The sequence below is a fragment of the Rhinoderma darwinii genome, chromosome 3 (assembly GCF_050947455.1).
Source record: "Rhinoderma darwinii isolate aRhiDar2 chromosome 3, aRhiDar2.hap1, whole genome shotgun sequence".
NCBI lineage: Eukaryota > Metazoa > Chordata > Amphibia > Anura > Rhinodermatidae > Rhinoderma > Rhinoderma darwinii.
In genome coordinates this window covers 258,897,353-258,923,135 of record NC_134689.1, presented here as the reverse complement: position 1 = coordinate 258,923,135, position 25,783 = coordinate 258,897,353, and the positions used below count along the sequence as shown (strand labels likewise).

Genomic DNA, 25,783 nt, shown 5'->3' with positions numbered 1-25,783 from the left:
CAATTCCACATATCTTTCCTCGAAGGGCTGGGTGGGGGAGTCATATCACGCAGAATCTATACCCAAGGTAGATCGGTATGCCTTCACTGCATTTTAGATGGCCTTAGTTATATTTCGATAGCCATATACTTGCCTCCATTATCCCCTTTAAATTATGTGGTTACATTACAGCATTTTATTATAAATAAACCAATATGCCCTGTATTTATACTGGTAGACTTTTATTATATTCTGGACCCGGAATTAGATTGATTCTTTAAGGTAGAAACAAATACTCACTCTGCTCCTACATCAATGGCAAAATTATTGGCGGAACTGAAGTGGACAGATGTATGGAGATTGAGAAATCGTATTCTTGTTTTTCTAAATCCTAGAACTCAATGTTGAGGAGTGATTTTGCCTTATGTAACGAGTGGGCAATACCTAGAGTTAATAATGGGAAATATGGCCCTAGAAGTTTGTCTGACCATGTTCCAATTATTCTGGATATAAATAATAATGTGTGGGAGTTTACCGTTTTTAAAAATTAACCCTTATTGGCTTTTATTTTTAAAGGACAGGATTGATTTGGGGTAGAGATGGACTTTTTTTAAAAAAAAACTAATATTCCATCAAGTAATATACGAACAGTTTGGTATACCGGTACTTCTTCAGCTGTTATACAGGTTATGTTGTTTAAATTAATTAATTACTTAAAAAAAACAATCTAGTTACAAATATAAGCTCCATAATCTGGAATACAGGCTTAAGAGGCCATATATATATATATATATATATATATATATATATATATATATATATAATAGATAGATAGATAGATAGATGGATAATGTATGAATAGTCCCTCGAAGGAGAATAAAAAAGCTAATTGTTGGCACAAGAAGGATTGAGGAGGATGCTTTTTAAGAAAGCTCAAAACCAACTAAATTAAAAAGAATCCAAAATGTTTCAAGTGGGGGATACATCCCTAAAAAGCTGAACCCATCTGTGGAGGCAATTAGGACAACTGCTGGTTTAATTACAAGTGACCCTAATGATATAATAATTGAATTTGTAGCAATTTTTAAAACAATTTATGCTGCTGAGAGTGGAGGAATGTAATATTTTTGGGGAATTTTTTCTTTACCTTAACTAGCTCCTCAGCAGGTTGAGTTGTTGGAAGCCCCGCTAACTCTGGGAGATATATATGAGGTTGCAAACAGGATGGCAAAAAACTTAGCCCTCAGGCCGGATGGGCTGCGGATAGAGGGCATGCTTAAATATGCTACTTTATTTCCTGTATTGTTTTAAGTGTTTGAGGCTTTACTGCTGGATAGTATAAAAGAGGCACCGGTGACAGCATTGCTTAAGGCAGAGAAGGATTTACTGGAAGTGGGCTAATATAAACCAATATCTTTACTTAATGCAGTTTATAAAATAATTGCAGGGCTTTTGACTATAAGATTGCCTAAGGTACATGCATCATTGGTTCAGCCTGATCAGATGCGCTTAATGCCGAATAGGACTACTGCGAATAATATTCATAGAGCATTTTGGAATATACAATGTAGACCGCATAACGTGGGCAGACAGGGCCTGGTTTCACTTGACGCGGTAAAGGCCTTTGACCACATCGAGTGGAACTGCATCTCGTCTGTCTTACTTAACTTTGGTTTTGGCCCTTATTTTAGAACCTGAATAAATATTTTGTATAAGGGAGCTACAGCTATAATAGCTATAAATGGTATGGCATCCAACAATTTTAAATTATATAGGGGAACAAGACAGGCCTGTGCAATATCCCCTCTAGTTTGCCTTGATCATGAAACCTTATGCCATAAGGAATGGAAGGGATATCCAGGGTTTTGTATATGGTCCAATTGAAGAAAAAATTATATTTTAAGCAGATTATATACTCCTGTTACTTGGAGACGTACACAAATCCCTACATAAGGTTATTCATATCATAGAGAATTTTGGTCGCTACTGAGGAATAAAAATAAAAAAACTGGTGTGAATCAGCCCTCTTGCCATTAGATGAAGGAAGTAGACTGGCTACAGGGAATAAGCAGTTGATGCCATACTCAACTTCCTTTAAAAATTTGGGGATCGTAATAGCTAATAAGATAGAGAAATCTGAGAAATTAAACTTCAATCCCTTGCTAAAAAAAAAAAAAGGGATGGTTAGTTAACAATATCTGTAGCTGCTAGAGTAGTGTTAGATTATTTGCGGTAACCAGCTCATTTTTACTATCTATTGCAAAATGAACTGCTGTGGAAGGGTAAAAAAAAATCAAGAGCAAAGTTAGGGTATGTGCACATGATATCGACAATTACGGCTGAAATTACGGAGCTGTTTTCAGGAGAAAACAGATCCTGCATTTCAGACGTAATTGCTCATACTCGTTTTGCGTGGCGTCCATTACGGACGTAATTTGGAGCTGTTCTTCATTGAAGTCAATGAAAAACGGCTCAAATTACGTCCCAAGAAGTGTCCTGCACTTCTTTGACGACGCTGTTATTTTACGCGCCGTCTTTTGACCGCGACGTGTAAAATTACAGGTCGTCGGCACAGTACATCGGCAAACCCATTGAAATGAATGGCCAGATGTTTGCCGTCGTATTTGAGCCGTGTTATCATGCGTAATTTAAGGCGTAAAACGCCTCGTTTACTCCTGAAAATAGGTCTTGTGAACCCAGCCTTACAGTTACTAAGGGTACATATATTTTAAAGTATAATGTAGCATTATATGGATGAAATATCTATGAGATGCAGTTTAAAACAATAAAAAAAGTAATAGGGGGGGGGGGTGGCTGCTTTCTTCTAGAAACAGTGCCACATCTGACCATGGTATTGCAACTTGACTCTATTGAAGTGAATGGAGCTGAGCTCCAATACCACCCACAACCTGTGGACTGATGTGGCACTGTTTTTGGAAGAAAGCATTTATCTTTTTGCAAACCTAGACCAATTTTAACGTTAATAGACATTCCTGATCAATTGTCATTGTCAGTGATGAAAGTGATCAAGAACAAAAAGCAACAACAAAAGGAAAGAAAACCCCTGTGAGAACATCAAAGAAATCAGCCTCAGAAGAGAGCAGCTCAGAGAGCGAATCTGAAAGTGAATCTTCTTCAGAAGGGGGTGATGATGATGAGGATGAGAAAGAAGAACCGCAGCCTGAGCCTAAAAAGAAGAAGCCTGTAAGTCTCAATCTTTTGCCATCTCTTTGGCTGCAGTTAACATTAGTACTAGTAAAAGATGGTTTCTCAATGCCTGCATTTAAGACAATCTTGCCAACTTTTGAAAAGTGATATCTGGGAGATTCCGATAAGTGATGAATTAAGTGGCACGCAAACTGCGCTGAACAAAAATATTTTACCATATTCCCCGCCTATTTATATAGGGCACACACCCCGACATAAGTCATTTGAATCACAAATAGTGCCTATGGCCCCCTTCATAACACCTCAAAATGAATGCAGATCCCAGACTTAACCCCATAGAAAAAAAACATACTGCATAAATAAATACTGTCCCCCAGATCAGACACCCTAAACTAATAGACCCCAGACCAGACTCCTCTTTCCTGCAGTTTAGAGTCCTCTTTACTCCCGGGCGTCCTTGCAGACATTGTTTTGACACCGGCCCTGTTAACATTCAATACATTGTTTTTGGTGGTGCCTGGAAGCAAAGATGACTGCAAGAACGAGTAGAAGTATTTAGTCAGGACATGGGGCACCCAGGAGACTTGACAGCTCTTCAAGTTTTACCATATTCCCGGCCCATTTATATAAGACAGGCCCCAAAACGAAGACATTTGAATCACAAGTAGTGTATATGACCCATTTCATCATACCCAAAAATGAATACAGACCGCTAAATAAATACAGACCCAGAACAGACCCCCTAAACAAATACAGAACCCAGATATTGGCTTTCTTGAACATGCTGTACTGGGGCCCCACCAGCCAGAACATGATGATTCCTGGGCCCCACCATTATTCAAGTCAAAAATTAAAAATGTGTCTCCTGAACCCATTATTACATTAAAATAAGCACAAAAGGAGTCAGTTATTTTACTTAATGAGCTGAAGAGACCCCAGTAGTTGGCAGGTATGAATGAATCAAAAAACGAATGTGCCTGAGGCACAATGAAAACCCTATTTTCCAACTACTACATCAATGCAAGTCAAATAAAGATAAAATGCAACTTTTAATGATATAAATTTAAGATGTCCAAGGGGAAAGACATACAACATAACCAAGAGTTAAAATTTATCATGCACACGACAGTACATTTGCGGCCGTATACTATCCGCAATTGCGGAGCAGCAATTGCGGATAGTATAAAACACATGTTAACCTATTGGCCAATGCACATGACTGTGGTTTCTACGGTCCGTGCATAAGCCCGGAGAACAGACCGCAAAAACAAATAGGACATGATATTATACGGTGCGCAATTGCGGTCCGGGCTCATTGAAATCAATGCACATTTTGTGTGTGCACGGTCCGATTGCGAACAGCCCGCGGATGACATAATGCGGCCCGTCTGTGCCGTAATCACAGGCCGTTCACACAGTTACGGCCGTGTGCATGCGGCCTTAATCAGAGATTGCTGCAGTCAGAAAAAGGACTTTGCAGTTTATGATCACTTCAGTCAAAACTGCCTCCCCTGCTGCACCTCACCAATAACTGGGTGGTGCCTCACAGTTGGAGGAGCACTGCTCCAAACAAATACAGACCCTTAGTCCTGAACCCCTAAGCTAATACAGACACTTGATCCTCTAAATAAATACAGGCCCCATACCAAAACTCATTAATAATAATAATCTTTATTGACACGAGATGTAAAAAGTGCTTGTTCAGTACAATGGTCCAGCCATCTTTTATAAACATAGGTCAGCACACATAAAGCAGCGTGAGCCAGTCACCAGCCAGTATTTGTGTGTGTCAGATATGAATTGCATTATGTGGCAAAGCGTGTGGGGTATACCGCTGAATGAAGGGGTCAGGTTCTCATGACTAATGTAAAAGGGGGCAAAGGAAAGGAGTCAGATTAAGGGATTTTATAGGCTAAAAAGATCTGTTTTCAGGGCATGCTTAAAACTGTGAATGTTGGGAACTAATCTGGGTGTTATACAGACCCCAGATCAGACACCCTAAACTAATACAGACTCTGCAGATAATCACCTCTCCTTTTTCTTGCAACTTGCAGTCCTCTTTACTCTCGGGTGCCACCTGTCTGCGGTGGCGTCTGGGAGTAAAGAGGACTGGAAGAACGAGAAGTATTTAGTCAAGATGAAGGGCACCCAGGAGACTTGACAGCTCATCAAGTTTTGCTATGTGCTTCACCCATTTATATAGGGCATGCCCCCAAACTAAGGCATTGGAATTATAAATAGTGCAAATTAACCAATTAATGACACCCTAAAATGACTACAGTCCCTAGACCCCTGAACAAATACAGACCCAGACCAGACCCCCTAAACAAATATAGACTACCGATTCCCTAAACAAATACAGACACCAGAACAGACCCCTAAACAAATACAGACCCCCACACCAGACACCCTAAACTAATATAGGCTCTGCAGATACTTACCTCGCCTCTTTCCTGCAGCTTGCATTCAACTTAGTCTTCTTCACTCCAGGGCGCCACCACAGACAACATCTGACACCCGCCTCTTTACTCGTGCCTCGGAGTGAAGAGGATTGCAGGAACAAGGAGAGCTAAAATAGTTAAGCGGGGTACCCAGGAAACTTGACAGCTTTTCTGGGAGTCTGAGAGGTCTCCCATATTCCAGTTCCTGTAAAGTAAATACTGTATTTAACAACACTTGTCCTGTAACATCCTTTCTTTATGTTGGATTTAGAACTCTCAGGTAGAGCATATGTATGGGTGACTTAAAATAATTTCTTCCCCTGCTTAGTCTGCAGTTACCAAACCAGCAGTAAAGCAGTCCAAGCAGACCAAGGAGATGTCTTTACTTGATCTAGACGACTGTGAGTAGAATCTTGACATATGAATAGTGTGTGTCAATGATGTTTGTCCAATATAAATTACTATTCTGACACCAAAACTACTCATGTAAGTACACTCGGAATAGAGTTTCCACAGGCTCCACTCAGCAGCTGTTTATTGAGTCCAATGACAGGTGGTGGAAAAGTGTCTATGGAACAGTTTTCATCCTGATCTTTTATCCATAGTATTTCTAGGACATCTAACATGTCTTAGAGCAAAAAAACTGTTAATAACAACCCACATCTCTACTTTGTGGTAAGAGGAAATTATAACATAGAAGATCAAATATTGCACAATATTGTCTACGAAAGCAAAGTAATATTAGCATGGCGCTCTTTTCAGATTCTTTATGGCATTGGATAGATCATCTAGGGAATACAATTTCACAATAAATCCCTGGATCAACAACCCATCTCCAGCAATCCAAGGGTGTATATACATGAGTTGTTTTTCTTTGCAGATTTTGTTGTTGTTTTTGCCCCAGTTTTTATAATTGCAGCAAAACGGCAACATTTTTGTAAAAACACCAACAGGCCTAGTTCACACAGTTTTTTGCAAACAGTAAATTCTGCCTGGAAAAATCAGCTCTGGTTTTTTTTAAGTGGTTTTGCACTACACACATTTTTTGAGGTGTTTTTTTACCTCTTCAACAGGCAAAGTAAAAAACCGTGAGCGCTTTTTCCCAAAAAATGCGTAAAACACACATAAAAAAAACACTGCAGCCGTTCGCGGCGGTTTTTCTGTTGCCAATTTATTTCAATGGGGTTTTTGAGGTGGAAAACGCCTCAAGATAGGATATGTCGCTATTTTTCCTGCGAGCGTTTTTTTCTGCTTCCGCCGCCCATTGAAATCAATGGTAGGCATTTTCGGTCTGTTTTTGGAGCGGTTTCCAACGCTGTTTCCGCATCAAAAAACACGCCAAAAAACTCAGTGTGAACATGGCCTTACAGATACAATGTGATATTGTTTCTTTAAAGTACTGTAACCGGACGCCTTTTATTATCAAAATGAACATACATTTTGGACTTTTTGTTCTATAGTCTCAGTGCCCTCTACTCCTCCTACATCTTCAGGAAGTATTGTCTCATCCAGCCTTGCGAATGACCTTGAAGGAATATCCTTAACGGACACTTCTCTAACCACCTCAGTGAGTAACGTATTGCACCACGGTGGCTTTTAGCAAAGCTATTAGACGCCATTCACTTCTTGTTTTTTTGCCTATGTTTAACGTATATGCCGGGAAAAGCTCCTGACGGATCCTTAAACTTAGGCCGTGACAGATGCCTAACAATGGCATCTGTCACCAATAGAGTATTATGTTAGAAAAAAATGTATACCGAGCAGTATGCAGCTTATTTTGTGGGACCCCGCAGGATAGAATAGCATAGTCTACTACTCTATACTTAAAATACACACACTTTTGGCCTCCATCAGGCTCCTGCAGCCCTATTTACAATCTATATTATACCTCCATAAGTAAGAGTGTGGAATTCACAGAACCTATACAATAGTCCACTAAAAAGAAAGTAGGAATAACCACTAAATCAATACATCACAAAATGTCCTACTTTAAGGCTTCGTTCACATCTGTGTCAGGGCTTCCTTCATGGGTTCCGTCGGAGCTTTCCGTCAGGGGAACCCATGAATGAAATCCAAAATTAAAACCATAGGTTTCCGTTTGCATCTCTATTGATTTCAATGGTGACGGATCCGGTGTAAATTGTTTCTGTTTGTCACCGTTGTTTCAGGGTTCCATCGTTTTTTGATGGAATCAATATTGTAGTTGACTGCGCTATTTATTCCTTCAAAACCATGGAACTCAAACAAAAAACATGGAATTCGGAAACCATTTGCATCGGATCCGTCACCATTGAAATCAATGGTGATGCAAACGGAACCCTATGGTTTCCGTTTCTTTCAGTTTGGATTCCGTTCTTGGGTTCCCCTGATGGAAAGGTCCGACGGAACCCATGAACGGAGCCCTGACACAGATGTGAACGAAGCCTTAAATATACAGAGAAACACTGATGGGGCCAAGAGTTGAAAAAAGGCCCAAAGATACAAAGATCAGGAAGGAGACCAAACAGTGTACTAATCAATATGCATGTAGGGTGACAACCCAGACAATACCAGTTATAACATGTCTAGGACTACTACCTATTCAGCAGGTCTCCCAAAATACAGGTAAAATTTTTTTACCACCAAAGAGTCTCATTGTCCAATATCAACAATGGTAACCAGCACACCTTGACTTAATGCTGATGCATCCAGGATGTGCTACATAGTATAATTGAAAATGACTCTAGCCAAAAGAAGTACATGGTAATGGAGTGCAAACCCCAGGAAATCCATTATCTCAGCCAGAAAAATAGAATGGATATGGCATATAGTTATATAGCCAATCATAAAGATCTATCCAAAAATTTAAAATAAGTGCAAAACATGAAAAGCGATGGTTGTAGAGAGAAAGTCTGGAGCCCTATGGACAAGTCTGTTGGGTATATTGGGAGCTTTCCCGACATACATGCTAGACGCAGGGAAAGAAAACGATATGAACAGGGCCTTGGAATAAATTTAAATTGTGCCACTAGCTTATAATGATCACTTTATTCTATTTCATATTTTAACAAGTGTTCATGAATTCCTGTCAATTTTCCTTCTCAGGTAATCAGTCCCATATTCCCCTCTAGTCGTACATTTGAGCTACTACATCGGATGACAGGAGAGGGTCTCTCTGTGGAATATATATTCAGCCGCCATCCCTTTACATCTGATCATCGAATGTTGTCTGTTCAAATAAAGATCTCTAACAACACAGAGAGTGAAGTGCGAAATATTCGTACAAGTGAGCCCAAGCTGCTGTGTGGAATGAGGATGCAGGAGTTCCCGGAAATAGGTAAGTATTTTTTATGTTACATAGGATTGTTCATATTTAGGCCTCGTTCACATCTGCGTCGGGACTCCGTTCATGGGTTTCTATTTGCTGATTGATTTTAATGGTGACAAATCAAGTGCAAATGGATTCCGTTTGTCACCGTTGTCCAACAAGGGTTCCGTCATTTTGACGGAAGCAATGCCGTAGTCGACTACGGTATTGCTTCCGTGAAAACGACAGAACCCTTACACAACCGTGACAAACGGAAATTATTTGCACCGGATCCGTCACCATTGAAATCAATCAGCAAACAGAAACCCATGATTTCCGTGTGCTTCAGTCAGGGTTCCGTTCATGGGTTCCCCTGACGAAAAGCTCAGACGGAACCCATGAATGGAGCCCTGACACAGATGTGAACGAAGCCTTAGGGTATGTTCACACGGCAGCATCCGTAACGGCTGAAATTACGGGGCTGTTTTCAGGAGAAAACAGCCCCGTCATTTCAGCCGTTACGGCATGTGCAGGCGCTTGAACGCCGCGTCCATTACGGACGTAACTGGAGCTGGTTTTCCATGAAGTCCATGGAAAACGGCTCCATTTACGTCTGAAGAAGTGACATGACACTTCTTTGGCGCGGGCGTCTATTTACGCGCCGTCTTTTGACAGCGACGCGTAAATATACGCCTCGTGTGAACAGACAAACGTCAGCCCATTGCTTTCAATGGGCAGATGTTTGTCAACGCTTTCAAGCCGTAATTTTGGACGTAATTCGGGGGTTAAAACGCCCGAATTACGTTCATAAATAGGCCGTGTGAACATACCCTAACAGGGACATTACCTGCTGTCCTCAGCAGAACAGAATTTCCTTCTCAACAGTCCATTTTCTCCTGGTATTTATGATGGATGCCCCTCACACATCTTAAGGGTGGGGCAGTTGTAATATATTTTGAAGAGTCTAATAAAAATATGACCAGTTTAAAAAAGAGCTTCTGGATTAAAACTCCCCGTGTATTACAATGGTCCAGTGTGCCCACACATTCTATATTGTTGCATAATAACACACATATGTTTACAGTACAATGATCACCTTTCTATATTACCCTGCTGTTCCAATTCCTGTGGCCTTCTTTTAATCATATATTCTGTGATTTGGAATTAAAACATCATAAGGGAATGAATCCTGATATTATACCAAACATATCTGCTTGGGATAATACCTTATTGTTGTAAGAGTTCCCTGAAAATAAGCTGCCGTGACCCCCAGTGACCAGCTGTAATCTGTGGGGGAACCTGGTAGCAAGTGTTTAATTCCCCTGCAGTGTCACTGCAGGGAAAATTCAGCATTCAGTGGTGGCCATTGAAATCAATTGGCTGTCAATGTAATGCAGGGACATACTGAGTCCTCCAGAGACAATCGGTGTAGCTACTGCAATCCAGCTAATGGATAATTTTCAAACTTTTTTACATGCTTAAATAAAACCTGAATTCTAAAATTAAAAAAACACTTTATACCCCCTTACCCACATGTTTTCTGAAAGTAGACACCTGGCACAATTTGAAATGCCCCCTAGCACTTTACACTTATGGACGCCTTCATGCAATTTTGTATAGAAGTTTAACGTTGTGTAAGGGCTTATCCACACGTAACGGATTTGCTGCAGAAAATTTCAGCAGCATTTTGATTTAAACTAGCAGACAATCGGCTGTGGAAAAACCGCACCATTTCGTGCGTTTTTTTACTGCAGAAAATAGTGCGGACTTTGCGGAGTTTCTTTCGAGCCTCTGTGATGGTGATATCTCCTCTGAAAAATGTAGGAATTCAGTCCACTTCCCGCAGCAGTAAGTGACATGCTGCGGAACTAAAAATACGCGCAGACATTTGTTAATTCACACCACTTCGCTGCTACTGTATTCTGCTGCGTATTTTCCATCCACAATTCCGGACGGAAAATACTCAGCAATTCCATTACGTGTGGACAAGCCCTAAGAGATGCATAAAAAGTTGCCTGTGACTATGAGAATATGTTCACATGGCCTATTTTCTGCAGTTTTTCGGGGGGTAAATGCCTGAAAAATTGGAAGCAGAATGCCTCCAAACATCCACCCATTGATTTTAATGGGAAAAACGGCGTTCTGTTCCGATGGGCCGTTTTTTTACACGGCCATTTTGAAAAACAGCCGCGAAAAAGAAGTGCAGGTCACTTCTTGGGACGTTTTTGGAGCCGTTTTTCATAGACTATTGAAAAAAGCTCCAAAAACGACCGTAAAAAACGCGACTGGCTTAAAAAACGTCCGAAAATCAGGAGCTGTTTTCCCTTGAAAACAGCTCCGTATTTTCAGATGTTTTTGACTCAGCGTGTGAACATACCCTAAGGCTGGGTTCACACGAGCATGTTACGTCCGTAATGGACGGAACGTATTTTGACCGCAAGTCCCGGACCGAACACACTGCAGGGAGCCGGGCTCCTAACATCATAGTTATGTACGATGCCAGGAGTCCCTGCCTCGCTGCAGGACAACTGTCTGTGAGATAGGTGGTCATCCACACATTTCCCTAAATAATTTGTGTCCTGCTTGGACATACTCTGACCATCAAGTCCACAAAATAATTTTTTTTATTTTTTTTTTGCTCATGGCCAAAATTACGGACCAGTTAAAACATAGAATGCAACGTCAGAAGAAAGACGTCACAAGTGTCTTTTCAGGCAATCAGGATCACAGCCAGGGGACACTACCGGCTGAATTGCATATAGATGATCTTCTCAAAAAATTCAAAAACTTACAAATCAGGCAGGTCCAATCAACATGGACTAAATCAACGCTCGAACAGTATCTGGAGCAAGGTCTAATATCTAGGGGTCTCCGCATCCCACTCTTTCCCTCATATGAATTGTCCAAACCTGAGTTAAAGGAGAGATGGGAATCAGCACTGTCAGAGTGCTCTAGAACACTCATGGGCATTCTGATTGAGGATGAGACACACATACTCAATACTGTAGAGAAGGACCTTGATGCCCTTACTCCCAATTGGGTGCTCTAACATTTTAATGTCTCCTTGGTGCCAACAGGGCCATAGCTGCCACACTTAGGCCAATTCATTGGTAGTCTATCTATTGCTTTCACTGCACGGCTGACAGCAGTCGGCTGTTCAGCTAACAGCACGAGCGTGCTGTCAGTGCAGCACACCCTGCTGTCACTCCCGAGCAGCTGGGTGTGAGCTTCCATTCAGCCGCTACGCTCCAATTTGATCGCCGGTGAATCCACCGTGCGGTTCCCTCATTGGTGTCTACCCCGCTTGCTCACGGGAACAGGGCTATAGCCTTGCAGGACAGTTTATCCTGCGGGGCCTTCTGATTTCTCAGAGCTGGAAGCACCGCTCCGCTCTGAGAAACAGTGTACACGCGGAGTTTGACTCCACTTACAGTTAAGTCACACTCCGGTACAGCGTTGCGATACCGGCTCTCAGCTGATGCTGAGCGCGACCACAGTTAGGTAACCCCGGCTGTTCTCTACGCTGCTGCTCTGGTCCCAGGGACGGCGGCGTGAGAACCCAGCTGCCTGCAACTGTTCACACGGTGCCGTGGCAGTTCTGTGTGATGGTGCGGCAGGCTAATTGCCCTGACTCATTCACTGCCATGCCTTGCAGGTGTGTTATATGACACAAGTAGCTTCAACCACTCCAACTTGTTGCCTAACACCCTCACATACTGTTTTGCTTATAATAAAATCAATTCTACCACCATACAGCCCTCTGTCATTCAGTATAGCGATGATCTTGTTATACAATTGACAGCATTGTAGCTATAGGCTGCGCCACACGCTATCTCTCTGGTCCACAGAGACCTCAGCGTGAGGGCGTAATCAGCAAGTTCATGTTCACACTGTGTTGCAGTGCTGCTGCATGGTAGTGCAATTGGCTACCATTGCCCTCAATTTTGCATTGCCACAGTCTTAGACTACATGCTTGCCATTCTGGAAGCATCAGCTTATGTGTTACTCATTGAAACACTATTGATAGCAAGACTTACCACAATTCATAAGTATATTATACCATACTATACATGGCCCACAGGTATGCGAGTATGGGGGTCACTCACACATACCTTGTTGCACCATTGGACTTTTAGTTTAATTGTCTATTTTAATGTATATCAATAAAAGTTAATTATTAGTATTAGATCACACAATTTTCCCTTCTTCCCTTCCTCATACATATACCTTCCCTTATCCGTCCACATTCTGTTAGAATCTGGTTCTCACGCCTTCCGCTCCCAGTTGGACTCTTCCCTTGGAGAACAAGCTTTTTCATTGTATAAACATTAATCAAATAATTAATTTGAAGAAAAACATTAACAAATAGCATCTTTACATCAAACGTTCACACTGGTCGGTAACTAAAACTTACAAACTGATTCTTCTTCTTTATATACATACACATATACACTGCACAGAATTCTCTGCTCTAAAATTTCCCTTTCACAACAAAAATAAAAATATAAAAATGTTTTCGAATGGGAATATTCCACTTCTGTACCTTTTATCTGACGCATGACTCTAATAGTCCAATGCTAAGGCTGGTCCAGAACTTTACATAAAACTTAACCTCAGTATTTAATATTCCCACAACACTTCTTAAATACAGTTATTAAACAAACTAACTTTGGGACAACGTCTAGAGAACTGCTAACATCTTATCATTGTACAAACATCAGGTCAATACTTGGGATAACACTGTTCCCCCGTCACTTACACACAACATCTGCAGTGGGGAAGATACAGGCCGGCCTTCAGGCCCCCCTGAGAACAGGTCTACACACACGAGCACATTGTCATACACTTCTACCTCGGGTAGTTGTATGTTCTGCAGTCGCTGGGACGGGTAATCTGGCCGGGCTGCAATTTTCACAGGTACCTTTGCTGTTTTACCTATGTCATGCCGTGCGCACATCATGCCGGCTGCTACAAACCTAGTGGTGGCATTATTGTATCCAGGGACAAGCCAATTTACTGACACCTGGCTGCACATATCCTTGTTGTCAGGTCTGTCTTCTCTCGCTCTCTCAATTGGCTTACCCGATGATCCAATAAAGTTCCTACTACCAATGGGCCCATAATTGTGGGCGATGCCAAAAGCGTACCTAGAGTCAGTGTAAATGTCGGCCGTCTTACCTTCTGCCAGGTTACAAGCCTCAGCGAGCACCTCCAGCTCCGCTCCTTGAGATGAACAAGAAGGTGAGAGTGGTTTCTGGGTAATTTACCTGGTGCCTCGTATCCTGTCTTGTACATACTGTATAATAAAATCTCTTTATTACAAATTTACATTAGAAACCCATGTCACGTATAGATAGAACATCTCAAAGGGGTGGCGTCTTCATCCTCTAAAATAAAACCAAAGGTTATACACTTCTCCACACTCATCTGATAATCCAAAACACTTTGAGAATCTCACTTTTATCAGGTTCTGCAAATACTTGATTAATACAAAAACAAATAAAAAAATTCCTAAAAACTTTACATCAAATGAACAATGTCCAGACAATTTTTTTTTTTGTTTTGCCTTCTCCCCCATCTAAATCTGTAAAGACCCATCTGTGAGTGACATCACCTCCTGTCTAACTTTGCTGGAGGGGGATGGTCTCTTACACAATACCTCACATTGGATGGAGACCACAGCACAGCTTACCCAGTGCCATATTTACTGTTCTGGAAAGATCTGGAACCATCTACACAGAAAAACCTCAAAATTTAGGTTACTCTCATACACATTTAATCTGGATTACTCATTGGGGTCTCTTACACATTTTTAGATCTCCTGAAACCAAATTAATTAATTCAAAACAAACCAAAATTGTACCTGATCAGTCCCTTCACCATTCCCTCCTTTGTGGACTCTGCGAAAATAATGTAGCAGGGTTCAAAACTACATCTCAACATAAAGTCGGGCACTAGTTTAACCCCCTGTAATGTACAACAGAATGAAAAAAAAATGACGAAAATACATTTTATCTTTACAATGACATAACTCATGTGTGAAATCAAAAACAAAACAATTGTAGTTAGTTATTCAATAAAACAGAAAATATTATATCTGATAACATTAATTACTGCAAACCAATAAACTGTATATAAAAATAGGAAACGGTGGGGGGCACATACATTTTAAAAACCCTGTGTCTCACAGTATCTGTAGTTTAATACATCTGAATTAACATCAAAACACATGAAATCTGATCACATCATAACACATAAATATTGTAACTTTTATAAACAACAGCGCATGCGCAAAGAGAAGAAATTTATTTAGGTTTGTAGACATTACTGATATATATATATCTCAAAGCAGTTCATATTGAAATCCCTTTGTCTCATCAGCCCTGCAGACTGCACCCCTCCTCCTCCCAAACACAGCATACTACAGGGGGGAGGGGGGGGGGTGTCACACACTCATTTCTCACAGCTTCTAGTCTCACAATCTTAACACTTTCAATGCCAGCAAAACAACATACGTATCTGCAATCATTCATCACACCATTGTATAGGAATTATCTACGTTCAAAACATCAAACACATAATCTGTAACAGTGTCCAATCTGTCGGCCACCATCTCTATATTATGATGACGTGCTGTTTCATCAGTGAACAGCATCCTGCACACTAGCATGGAACTTCTGTAAATAGAAAAGACACTACAAATGACAAAATTAACAAGGCGATTATTTCATACTGATTTGGGTGGGCCGGGCGTGGCCACATCAGGGGTGGGTGGTGGGGGGCAGCCTCTCCCATTGGAAACACATTGCGCAGCTGTGAAGGGGGGGGGTGTTTCCCACCCACAATGAGGACACACTCAACATAAGGTACGGACACCATTACCGGGCGTCGGCTGGTCCTGTGTTTTCATACATATAACATACAATACCTTTCTTATTCCTAACTTCCATTCACTTCACCAAATCATGAATAGGATCGGGTGATCCTGATGATTTGAATATGGACCGTAAACCATCCATTCTAACAGTCTATATTATACACGTAATTTATATAACAATCTTCGGTCTACAACTCTCTGGTCTGGCCACTATATTACCTACAAATCTATTACACGTCTTATCAGTGCATTGCATTGCACCCCGCGTGCACCTGTCTCACGTCTTATCAGTGCATTGCACCCCGCATGCCCGCGTATAGGACAGGTTATAATACTATTGTTAGGGATCTGCCAGGTACTACGTCTAGGTATACTCCTGGGATTAATCAATCCACACCTGAGGCCAGACCTGTTCGACTGACACCATCTCCCACCAACCAGGGTGGCAGGCTCAGGAGTGGGAGAGCCTATCGCGGCCTGGTCAGTCGGAGTTAGCTCCGCCCCCTGTCCTTTACTACCTGCCGTGTTCTCCTCCTCAGTGCTTGTAATTCTTCTGGATTCCTGGCCCCACTGCTGCTTGCTCCAGCCTGCTTCTGCCGTGCTTCTGCCTTGCTGCAGTTCCGCTTAACCTGCTTTGCCTCTGGCTTGCTTCCTCCTCCGTGCTCACTTGGGTATACTCCACTTCATCCTGGTCCTGACTACTCATTCACCGCTCCGTTTCCTCGTGGCGTTCCGTGGGCTACTGCCCCTTCCCTTGCGTGTTCCCTGTTTGTTCTCCCGTGCACTTAGACAGCGTAGGGACCGCCGCCCAGTTGTACCCCGTCGCCTAGGGCGGGTCGTTGCAAGTAGGCAGGGACAGGGCGGTGGGTAGATTAGGGCTCACTTTCCCTTCACCTCCTTCCTGCCATTACAACTATCCACGACTTATCACACATATATATTGTGTCCGCGTATTTTCTATATAGTCCCTAATTACCCAGAGGATGGTTAGTCGGGCGCGACTAAGGTCTCACAGGTTTTTGACCTCACAGCGGAAAATATCACCTCTGTCGCCTGAGATAATCCAGGAAATCAACAAAAGGGTTCTACAGATCGCCACAAGACTGTCCACTAACACAGATAAGTCGAAGATTCATAAAATCAACTCGCTTACCGTGTTGCGGAGGTGATCAAATTCCTTCAGTGGGCAACTTTGAGTTATCTGTTTCACCCTGTGATTGTCGATTTTTCCGGATTTTGATATTTCCTCGAGTGAGGCCCCACGTTCGGGCGCCGAATGTCAGGTCCGTATTTCACACCGAATAACCACCTCTGTAAATTGAAAGCTGAAGGCATGCCTGGAGAGAAGTACACCACACAGTGATGTTTGGTACACAGCTTCCCTCTGTCAGCCAGGAGGAAGACTGAAAACTTTTTATTCAGAACAAAGAAACACAGAAAGAGACACATGCCTCCTCCCCAGAGATGTGGGAGTGCCCAAGCCCCCCACCAGTTTCTTAGCTGTAACTTCTCAGACTCACTATTCTTGCATTCCAGGGGGCGGTGTCTTCCATAGGTGTGTTGCAGAAAACCTGCAGCGTATCCTATGTGTGGGCTAAACCTAACCGATACATACCCAGTCCTTCTCTCAGCAGAGAAGTTGATACAATTGTATCCAGTCTAGGCAATGCTCAGTGAGCTAAATGGTGAGGGAAACGGAAGCTTAGGTTTCCGTTTGCCTTTCCGTTGAGGGGTTAACCCGATGGAAACCTCCGAAGGAACCCCTCAACTGAAGGGCAACGGTGATGTGAACAGGCAGCTGCTGTACAAATATCTCTGGTAGTTTGAGCTAAACAGCTTGGACTCCAGAGTGATTTATTGCAGTAAAGAGCATTACCTAGACCGGAAAAATTCTATCCACTTCTTATCAATGAATTATCATTTATACAGTGACCAAACTTCATAAAACTACAAAACCCCTTCTATAAATGAAGTTACCCTTCAAGCCTCTCATGGTGCTGCGTTTTTATCCAATGGCTCCTATGACCAACAAAATGAGGGTCTACAAAGACAAACCTTTGGAAGAAATAGAAATTGACCCTCAGGTTCAGAAAGGGTGATAAAAAGATACCTTTAGGCCTGATTCACACAAACCTGTCCATTTTGCGTCCACAGCTCCGTGTGGCCTCCGCATATGATGCGCGGCTGCGTGCTTTTCGCGCAGCCGCCATCATTATGACACTCCGTTTGGATGTTTGTAAACAGAAAAGCACGTGGTGCTTTTGTGTTTTCATTCATCCTTTTGACAGCTGTTGCGCGAATCACGCTGTTCGCACAGAAGTGCTTCCGTGCGACATGCGTACTTTTCACGCACCCATTGACTTCAATGGGTGCGTGATGCGCGAAAAACGCCCAAAGAACGGACATGACGTGACTTTTTTTCAGCGGACTCGTGCTGAGTAAAAATCACGCACATGTCTGCACGATCCCATAGACTAATATAGGTCCGTGCGACGCACGTGGAAATCACGCGCGTTGCACGGACGTATATCCCGTTCGTCTGAATAAGGCCTCAGGCTATGTTCACACAGGGTGGATACGCTGCGTGAAAGCACAGCATATCTGCCCTGGTCGCAGCAGGGACTCCCAGCCAAAAAAACACACCAAATTGTGGTGCAGTTTTTCAGCCGGAATGTCCGCTGCAGAAAACTGCACTAGAAAAAAATAAAAGTTTCATACTTACCCTCTGACGTACTGTAGCCCGACCTCCTGGGATAACGTTTGATCCCATTTTACCGCTGCAGCAGTCACATGGGATGAAATGTAACCCCAGCTGGCATAGATTAACCTCTATAATTTACATCAGTTTTCGGGCGTATATTATAAGAAATTAGTCTGGCTGTTGTAACCCCACCCTCTTTTGTAAGCCACGTCCTATTCTTCAAAAGATATCAATGGTGGCGTAAATGACCCAAAAGTATATGGCTTTTTTTTGGGCCTAGAAAGGTTGATAAATTGCCCCCTTAGGGCATGTTCACACACGGCAGATTTGTTGCAAAAAAGTCTGTGACTAAAATTTTGCTCTATACATTAACATAATTGACAGTGTATTCTAAAGATATGCAATTTTGACATACATGTACTTTTGCATTGTTACAATCTTTTTCTTCCACAGAATCATTGCCACCAGGTGAAAGTGCCACCGTGATAATGGGTATTGATTTCTGTGACTCCACACAAGCTGCCAACTTCCAGCTCTGGTGAGAGCATGTATTAGAATTTACAAATATAAATATTTGTAATAAACATATGTGTATCCCAATAGCCTTGTGAATAACAATGTAAAGCAACGTAGCACAATGCAATGTGATTATTTTGCAGCACGCACACGCGCCAGTTTTACGTGACCATCCAACCACCGGTGGGAGAGCTCATGCTTCCTGTGTTCATGAGTGAAAATGAGTTCAGGAGAGAGCAGGGTGAGTAAAAACATGGGTGGAGAGACTACTGACAGATCAAATACCAATTACTGGGGAAAAAAGTGCTGAAAGAAACTAATAAAAGAACTATCATGTAAGTAAGAAATATCACGTTAGCTGACAAACAATGCTTGGTTAGGCTATGCTCCCAACATATGCGTGAACATGTCCATAGGGTATTATGGGATCATCTATGCCAAGAATTTCCATTTGACATATTCATTCAGGCATGTCAGTATACCTTTTTTTTTTCACTTTATTGGTAATCGGAGTGGACTACACTTTCAATACAAGGGAATCCCGCAAAATTACAGTATGTTCACACGCAGAGTCAAAAACGTCCCAAAATACGGAGCTGTTTTCAAGAGAAAACAGCTTCTGATTTTCAGACGTTTTTGTGCCACTTTTTGAGCTTTTTTCAATAGTCTATGGAAAACGGCTCCAAAAACGTCCAAAGAAGTGTCCTGCACTTCTTTTTCGTGGGCGTTTTTTTTCGCGTAAAAAAACGCAGCGAAAAACGCTCCGTCGGAACAGAACGCCGTTGAAATCAAAGTGCAGATGTTTGGAGGCGTTCTGCTTCCGATTTTTTGGGCGTTTGCGGCCTGAAAAACGGCCGAAAATAGGCCGTGTGAACATACCCTAACATTTACCATGCAGTATACTTTTTTCAACAGCGGGAATCAATAGGGGCATATGTTTGGAATATATACGTTGGGATCATTTCCTGATATATATGCCAAATGTAAGGAAAAAACAGATGGGAACAGGACTTAACCTACAATTCTCTTTTCCGGTTTTTCCAATGTAGCAATTTCTATAGATATTCAAATTACAAACTATATGTACACGCTGTCAATTACTGCAGAACAAATCGAAAAACCAAAAAATAAATAAACAAAATATCTGGTCATTTTGTTTCATAATCTTTTATACAAATATATATACAAAATGGTATCATTTTCTGACTGCACTACGATAGCTATTGAATGAAACATACAATAAACCCTATATATATATATATATATATATATATATGTCTTTCTATAATACAGGTAAACTTACAGGCATGAATGAGATCACAGAACGATTGTCAGTGTCTGGGAAGTATCAAAGTGACCATGTCATTGTACAGCGAGTGACATCTGCTGCTAACATGAACCGTGTTCCTTGTGGTGCGGATAAAGAATATAGGTAAGAAGCATTGAGAATAAGAAAATTCCTGAATAAATGGCCATTATTTGTATACCATAAGAACAAACATTTTTCACAGGCAAAGCATAAGGATGATGTCACACCCAGCAGATTTTGTTGCAAAAGTTTCCTGCGACTAAATGGAACCTGGAGAAATCCATGCACCTGCTGCAGAAACAAACCCACTCAGATTAATGAATAATGAAAATTTCTGCAGGAAAATCTGCCACGTGTGACTTCACACTTAGGCCTTATTCACACGAACGTGTTATACGTCCGTGATACGCGCGTGATTTTCACGCGCGTCGCACGGACCTATGTTAGTGAATGGGGCCGTTCAGACTGTCAGTGATTTTCGCACAGCGTATGTCCGCTGCGTAAAACTCACGACATGTCCTATACTTGCCCGTTTTTCGCACATCACGCACGGATTGAAGTAAATGGGTGCGTGAAAATCACGCACGGCATACGAAAGCACTTCCGTGTGCCGCGCATGATTCGCGCTACAGTTGTAAAATAAGTGAATGAAAACATAAAAGCACCTCCTGCTTTTATGTTTGTAAACATAAAAACAGACTGTCATAAGCATGGCATATGCGTGAAAATCACGCAGCCACGCAGCACATACTGATGACACACGGAACTCCTACGCGCGCAAAACGCCACATTTTTTGTGCGCGTAATACGCACACGTTCGTGTGAATAAGACCGTAGGCCGAATATGCTGCGTAAAAACTGCACGTATCTGACCTGAAACCCGCAGCACCTTCCGTCCGAAATACCGAACCACATTGGTGCGTTTTTTTTGGACGGAATTTCCCCTGCTTAAAAGCAGCGCTTAAAAAAAGAAAAATGTTCATACTTACCCCCTACCTCTTTTCTGCGTGTAGTCCGGCCTCCAGAGATGATATTGCAGGCCATGTGACACTGCAGCCTGTGATTGGCTGCAGCGGTCATATGGGCTAAAACGTCATCCCAGGAGGCCAGACTGCAGGAAGAAGGAGAGCGTTCTGGGTAAGTATGATTTGTTTTTATTTTCCTGAGTTGTGATTTTTGCAGCGGAATCCCTGCGATTCCGCCGCAGAAGTCGCAACACTTAGCTTTCTGTTGCGGGTTTTGCATCCCCATTGAATTCAACGGGGAAAACCGCAGGTCAATTTATTAGCGTTTACGCTGCGGTTTTTTTCTGTAGCGTGGGAATGAGATTTTCTAAATCACATCCACTTTGCTGCTTCTGTAAATGCTGCAGAATTTCTGCACAGAATTCCGTTGCGGAAATTCCACAGTATTTACGCTACGTGGGAACCCGGCCCAAGGGTAGGAGCACACTAGGTGTAAACACTGTGGATTTTCCACAACAAATTTAATTGTGGAAAATCTGCAGTGTAATACAGTAGCAGCAAAGTGGGTGAGATTTGAACAAATCTTTTTTAAGCCGGAGCATGTGAATTTATGCTGCAGAATCGCTGCTCTTCTGTTGCGTTTTTTTCTTATTGAATGAGGAGGTAAAACCCGCAAAACAGAGCTATGAGTTGCGACTTTTGGCGAAGAAAAATAGCAAATGAAAAATATTAATATTTTTTTACTTGAAATTAATAGAAAAGTTTATACTTACCCCGGCCATAATCCTAGCGACGCGATCCTCTCTTCTGAGCGTAGCCCAGCCTCCTGGGGTGATTTTCATCTGCAGCGGTGACATGGACTACAGCGTCATCCAGGAGGCCAGGCTACGCTCAGAAAAGATTGACGCGTCACGATGACTATGGCCGGGTAAATATGAACTTTTGAAATTCTGCTTAAAAAGCTGCACTATAGTGTGGTGTAGTTTTACGCAGCGTATCTGCCTAGTGTGTTCCTACCCTTATAGCAGCACTCTGTGTAGTAGCCTAAACTAATTTGACTAGGAGGCAGGTATGTTGAATCTGTAGAGGGTAAAAAACTGCTGTCATGGTACAACTGTTGTAAAGAATCTAAGGGACAGAAAAAATAAAATTACTATTCGTACAATATTTCTATTTTTTCTCATGAATTTCCACTTAAAACTAAAAGGTAGCTAGTCTAAGGCCTAGTTCACATGGAGTTTTTTAACAGGCATAAAAAATCTGCCTCAAAATTCCTTCAGCGTTTTTTTTTTTTGTGTGTGTTTTTGGCCCGTTGAATCTAATGAAAAGACTGTGGGCAAAAAACGAACACCGCAGGTTGATTTCAATGGGAGGTCATAGGCGGAAACCGCTCGAAGAAAGAGCATGCCACTATTTTTTTCCGCCAGCGGCAACAAGCTGCCCCCCCCCCCCCAAAACACCTCTGCCTCCCATTGAAATCAATTGGGGATGATTTGGACCATTTTTTGGTGCGGATTCCAAAGCGGTTTTCGTGTCAAAATCAGCGCCAAGAAACTCCTTGGTGAACTGACCCTTATATTTTTTCTAATTAAAACCGAATTCTAGCCTTTAGCATTTTTCACCTATGCACTGGATAGGTGAAAAGGGGGTCTGACCGCTGGGACCCCCACTGATCACAAGATGGCAGCTAGTAGGAGTTTGAATGACAGTGGTTCAGTGACAGCGGTCCTGCATGCCTTTGACATGCAGGATGGAGCTGCTATCGATCACATCTAAGTTCATAACTTGATCGGTAACAGGTGGATTCTGAGTGTAACCCGCTGACACTGAACCCGTCAGGTCCACGGACCTGACAGATGCAGCTGCTCTGTATACAGGATACAAAGCAGCTGTACCTCAAAAAGTAAAAATTAGTTTTAATTAAAAATAAGTAGAAAGTTGCACTAAACACACTTAGGGCCGGTTCACATCAGCGCTCGCTTTCCGTTCAGGGGTTCCACTTAGCAAGTGAATATTTCTTAATATTAAACTAAAGGCAACTGATGACTCAAATTCACTAAATTCAGGGGTTATTTTTCATTCGAAACAAAAAAAACAACTTACTGTGCCGACAAGTGTTTTATATGAACAACTACAGTGGTAGTCTGGGGCTTAATTGACAGCCTATCCATAGGATGACTCCAGGACTCCCACCAATCAGAAAAACAAAAAGTGCCGCGGTCTTTTCATTGTTTATCCAGGAACAGCGCCATACATACGTGTATGGCTGTGCGAGGTACTGCAGCTTAGCCCATTCCAATACAGAGCTTAAGTGGCAGTACCGGGCACAGCTACACCTGTAAAGAGCTGTGCCTGGATAAACAATGTAGAGGCTGTGGTCAGACCTCCACTGATAATTTGATTTCCTATCCTAAGAATAGATCACCAGTTCAAAGTCCCAGACAATCCCTTTAAATGTTATGTCAATTGTATTAATAATATTTGTAATGTATCCTACAGATTTGCAGCTAAAACAGTGACCAGTGGAACCCTCGTCCTGGTTACCTTGACTATGAAGGATGCTACTTCAGCACTGCTGACTATCAATAGCGAAAAAATGGTGATTGCAACCATGTTAGCAAAGGAGATTATCCAGGCCCTGACACAGTGATCAGTTAGTGCATGATATAGTAACAGAGAGTGTGCTTGTGGTATTGGTTTAATCCGTGCACTAAAACAATTGTTAAAATCAGATGCTGCGTTACCTGTGGAACATCTTACATTGCTGATAACAAAGTTTAATTATATGTTAGTATTTCTTCATAAAAAACCATCATGGGAAAATGTAAATCTTTACTCATTCATATCCCCAAACAGGAGGAAGTGAAAATGTATACTGAAAGAGATAAAAAAGACACTGCACTTGCATGGCCTTAATATTATTTTGATTCAGAAAGGTCATTATTTAACAAAGGGAAGAGCAATGAATGCAGAACATGGCATATTGTTACAATTACAGGTCAGCAGTTGTCTTGTATTATTTATATTTTTAGAAGTTATAGGATGGGAGAACCACTTATTAATAATATTGGGGGAGATTTACTAATAATGTCTAAGATTTAACTTAGACCAGGTACTCACAAGGTGCACCAAATATATCACAGCGACACACGATGTATGATAAATTTGGCGCATCTTGCTAGACATGTTAGACGCTTTTCTCTTTCTTATATCACCTCTTGGTTGGCTTAGTTTATGTCAAACTTTGGCGCATTTTAAGACACGCCTCCTTTTCTCTAAGCTATTCATTTTTTTCTAGACACTTACAAACTGTCTAATGAGACGCAAATATCTGGTTTTTTTTGGCGCATTTGCTTTATAATTAGGTCTAAAACTTGATGCGACATTATGTGTCAGAAATGAACCACTTTTTACACATTTTACAACAAGGTCTAGACACAATCACATTAGTAAATCCGTTGTGTTTCCATGCTCCACAATAGAAATGCCCAAGCATAGTTAACCTCAAACAAAATATTGATACATGTATTTCTTGAGAAGATATTGGTAAAGGGCCGTGTTCTGGATCTTCCCTAGGGAAGTTACCTTTCAGCACAACTAAAATATGTGTAAAGACTTTGCGGGAAATGTAATAACTTTTCTACGCCAGTTTTCTGAAAAGTAGGCAGAGCTTAGCAGAAGGGGGCGTGGTCATATGTGGCCTATTCCATTTACTATCATGTAAGCCAGAAACTGACTGGTGTATATTTCTCTGTGGCGCATGGAGAGCCAAAGATGCGACAAATTTATTAAGAGGTGTGTGTCTCTTAATAAATGTGTTGCATTTTACTCCAACTGGTTTGATACGTATGAAACAACAGTCTTAATAAATGTTTCCCTACAGCTTATTAGTCAATACATAATCAAGAAGACTCCATTAAATAAATCTACGTGTGTTTCTATCTGTGCTGTGCTTACTATACTGTAGATACCTGCGTTCTTAGCAACAAAGTATGATCCTTTTATTTATACACACATTGACGGGGTTTGGTATGACAGCGTTACTCCTGTAGTGACTCCTGTGGGTCCCTACTGTTTCCTAGCCGAGTGTACTGTTATCAGTGTAAGACTATCATTTTATTTATTAACATCTGTTGAGTCTCTCAATAAATTCAAACCAGAAGAAGCACGAGTGAATTGTCTTTTTTTTTCATTCAAAAGCCTTCGATACTTTGCCAACAGTAATAAAAAAAAAAAAGTTCTTCCATTTTCTGATGTGAGGCGCATGGTGTGATGATGAATTTAACCTCCACGTGCCTCACATTAATAGTAGTTAACCCCATCATGTTTCTCAGTCATAATGGGTTAATATGTAAGGTACATGATGGGGTTAATTACTATTAATGTGAGGCACATGGAGGTTAAATTCATCACCTTGTGCCCCACAATAAGGCCCCATGCACACGAACGTGCTTTTGCGGCCGCAATTCCCCCGAAAATTCATTCCTATGGGGCCATGCACACGACCGTAGTTTTTACGGTCTGTGCATGGCCCGGGAGCC

At 41.8% G+C, this 25,783-nt stretch overlaps 1 protein-coding gene across 6 annotated transcripts in view; it reads left to right on the top strand.

Annotated features, from left to right (window-relative positions):
• Window positions 1–25,407, top strand: part of AP3B2 (adaptor related protein complex 3 subunit beta 2) — a 117,784-nt gene extending 92,377 nt beyond the window's left edge. For all 6 annotated transcript variants that reach the window (XM_075857855.1, XM_075857853.1, XM_075857852.1 and 3 more), the window contains 8 exons: window positions 2,994–3,183; window positions 5,917–5,989; window positions 7,049–7,155; window positions 8,673–8,904; window positions 18,906–18,990; window positions 19,112–19,209; window positions 20,262–20,400; window positions 23,742–25,407. In XM_075857855.1, the coding sequence (XP_075713970.1) occupies window positions 2,994–3,183; window positions 5,917–5,989; window positions 7,049–7,155; window positions 8,673–8,904; window positions 18,906–18,990; window positions 19,112–19,209; window positions 20,262–20,400; window positions 23,742–23,892 (1,075 nt within the window). In that variant the 3' untranslated portion in view covers window positions 23,893–25,407. The remainder of the gene's footprint in view (window positions 1–2,993; window positions 3,184–5,916; window positions 5,990–7,048; window positions 7,156–8,672; window positions 8,905–18,905; window positions 18,991–19,111; window positions 19,210–20,261; window positions 20,401–23,741) is intronic.
• The last annotated feature ends 376 nt before the right edge of the window (window positions 25,408–25,783 follow it).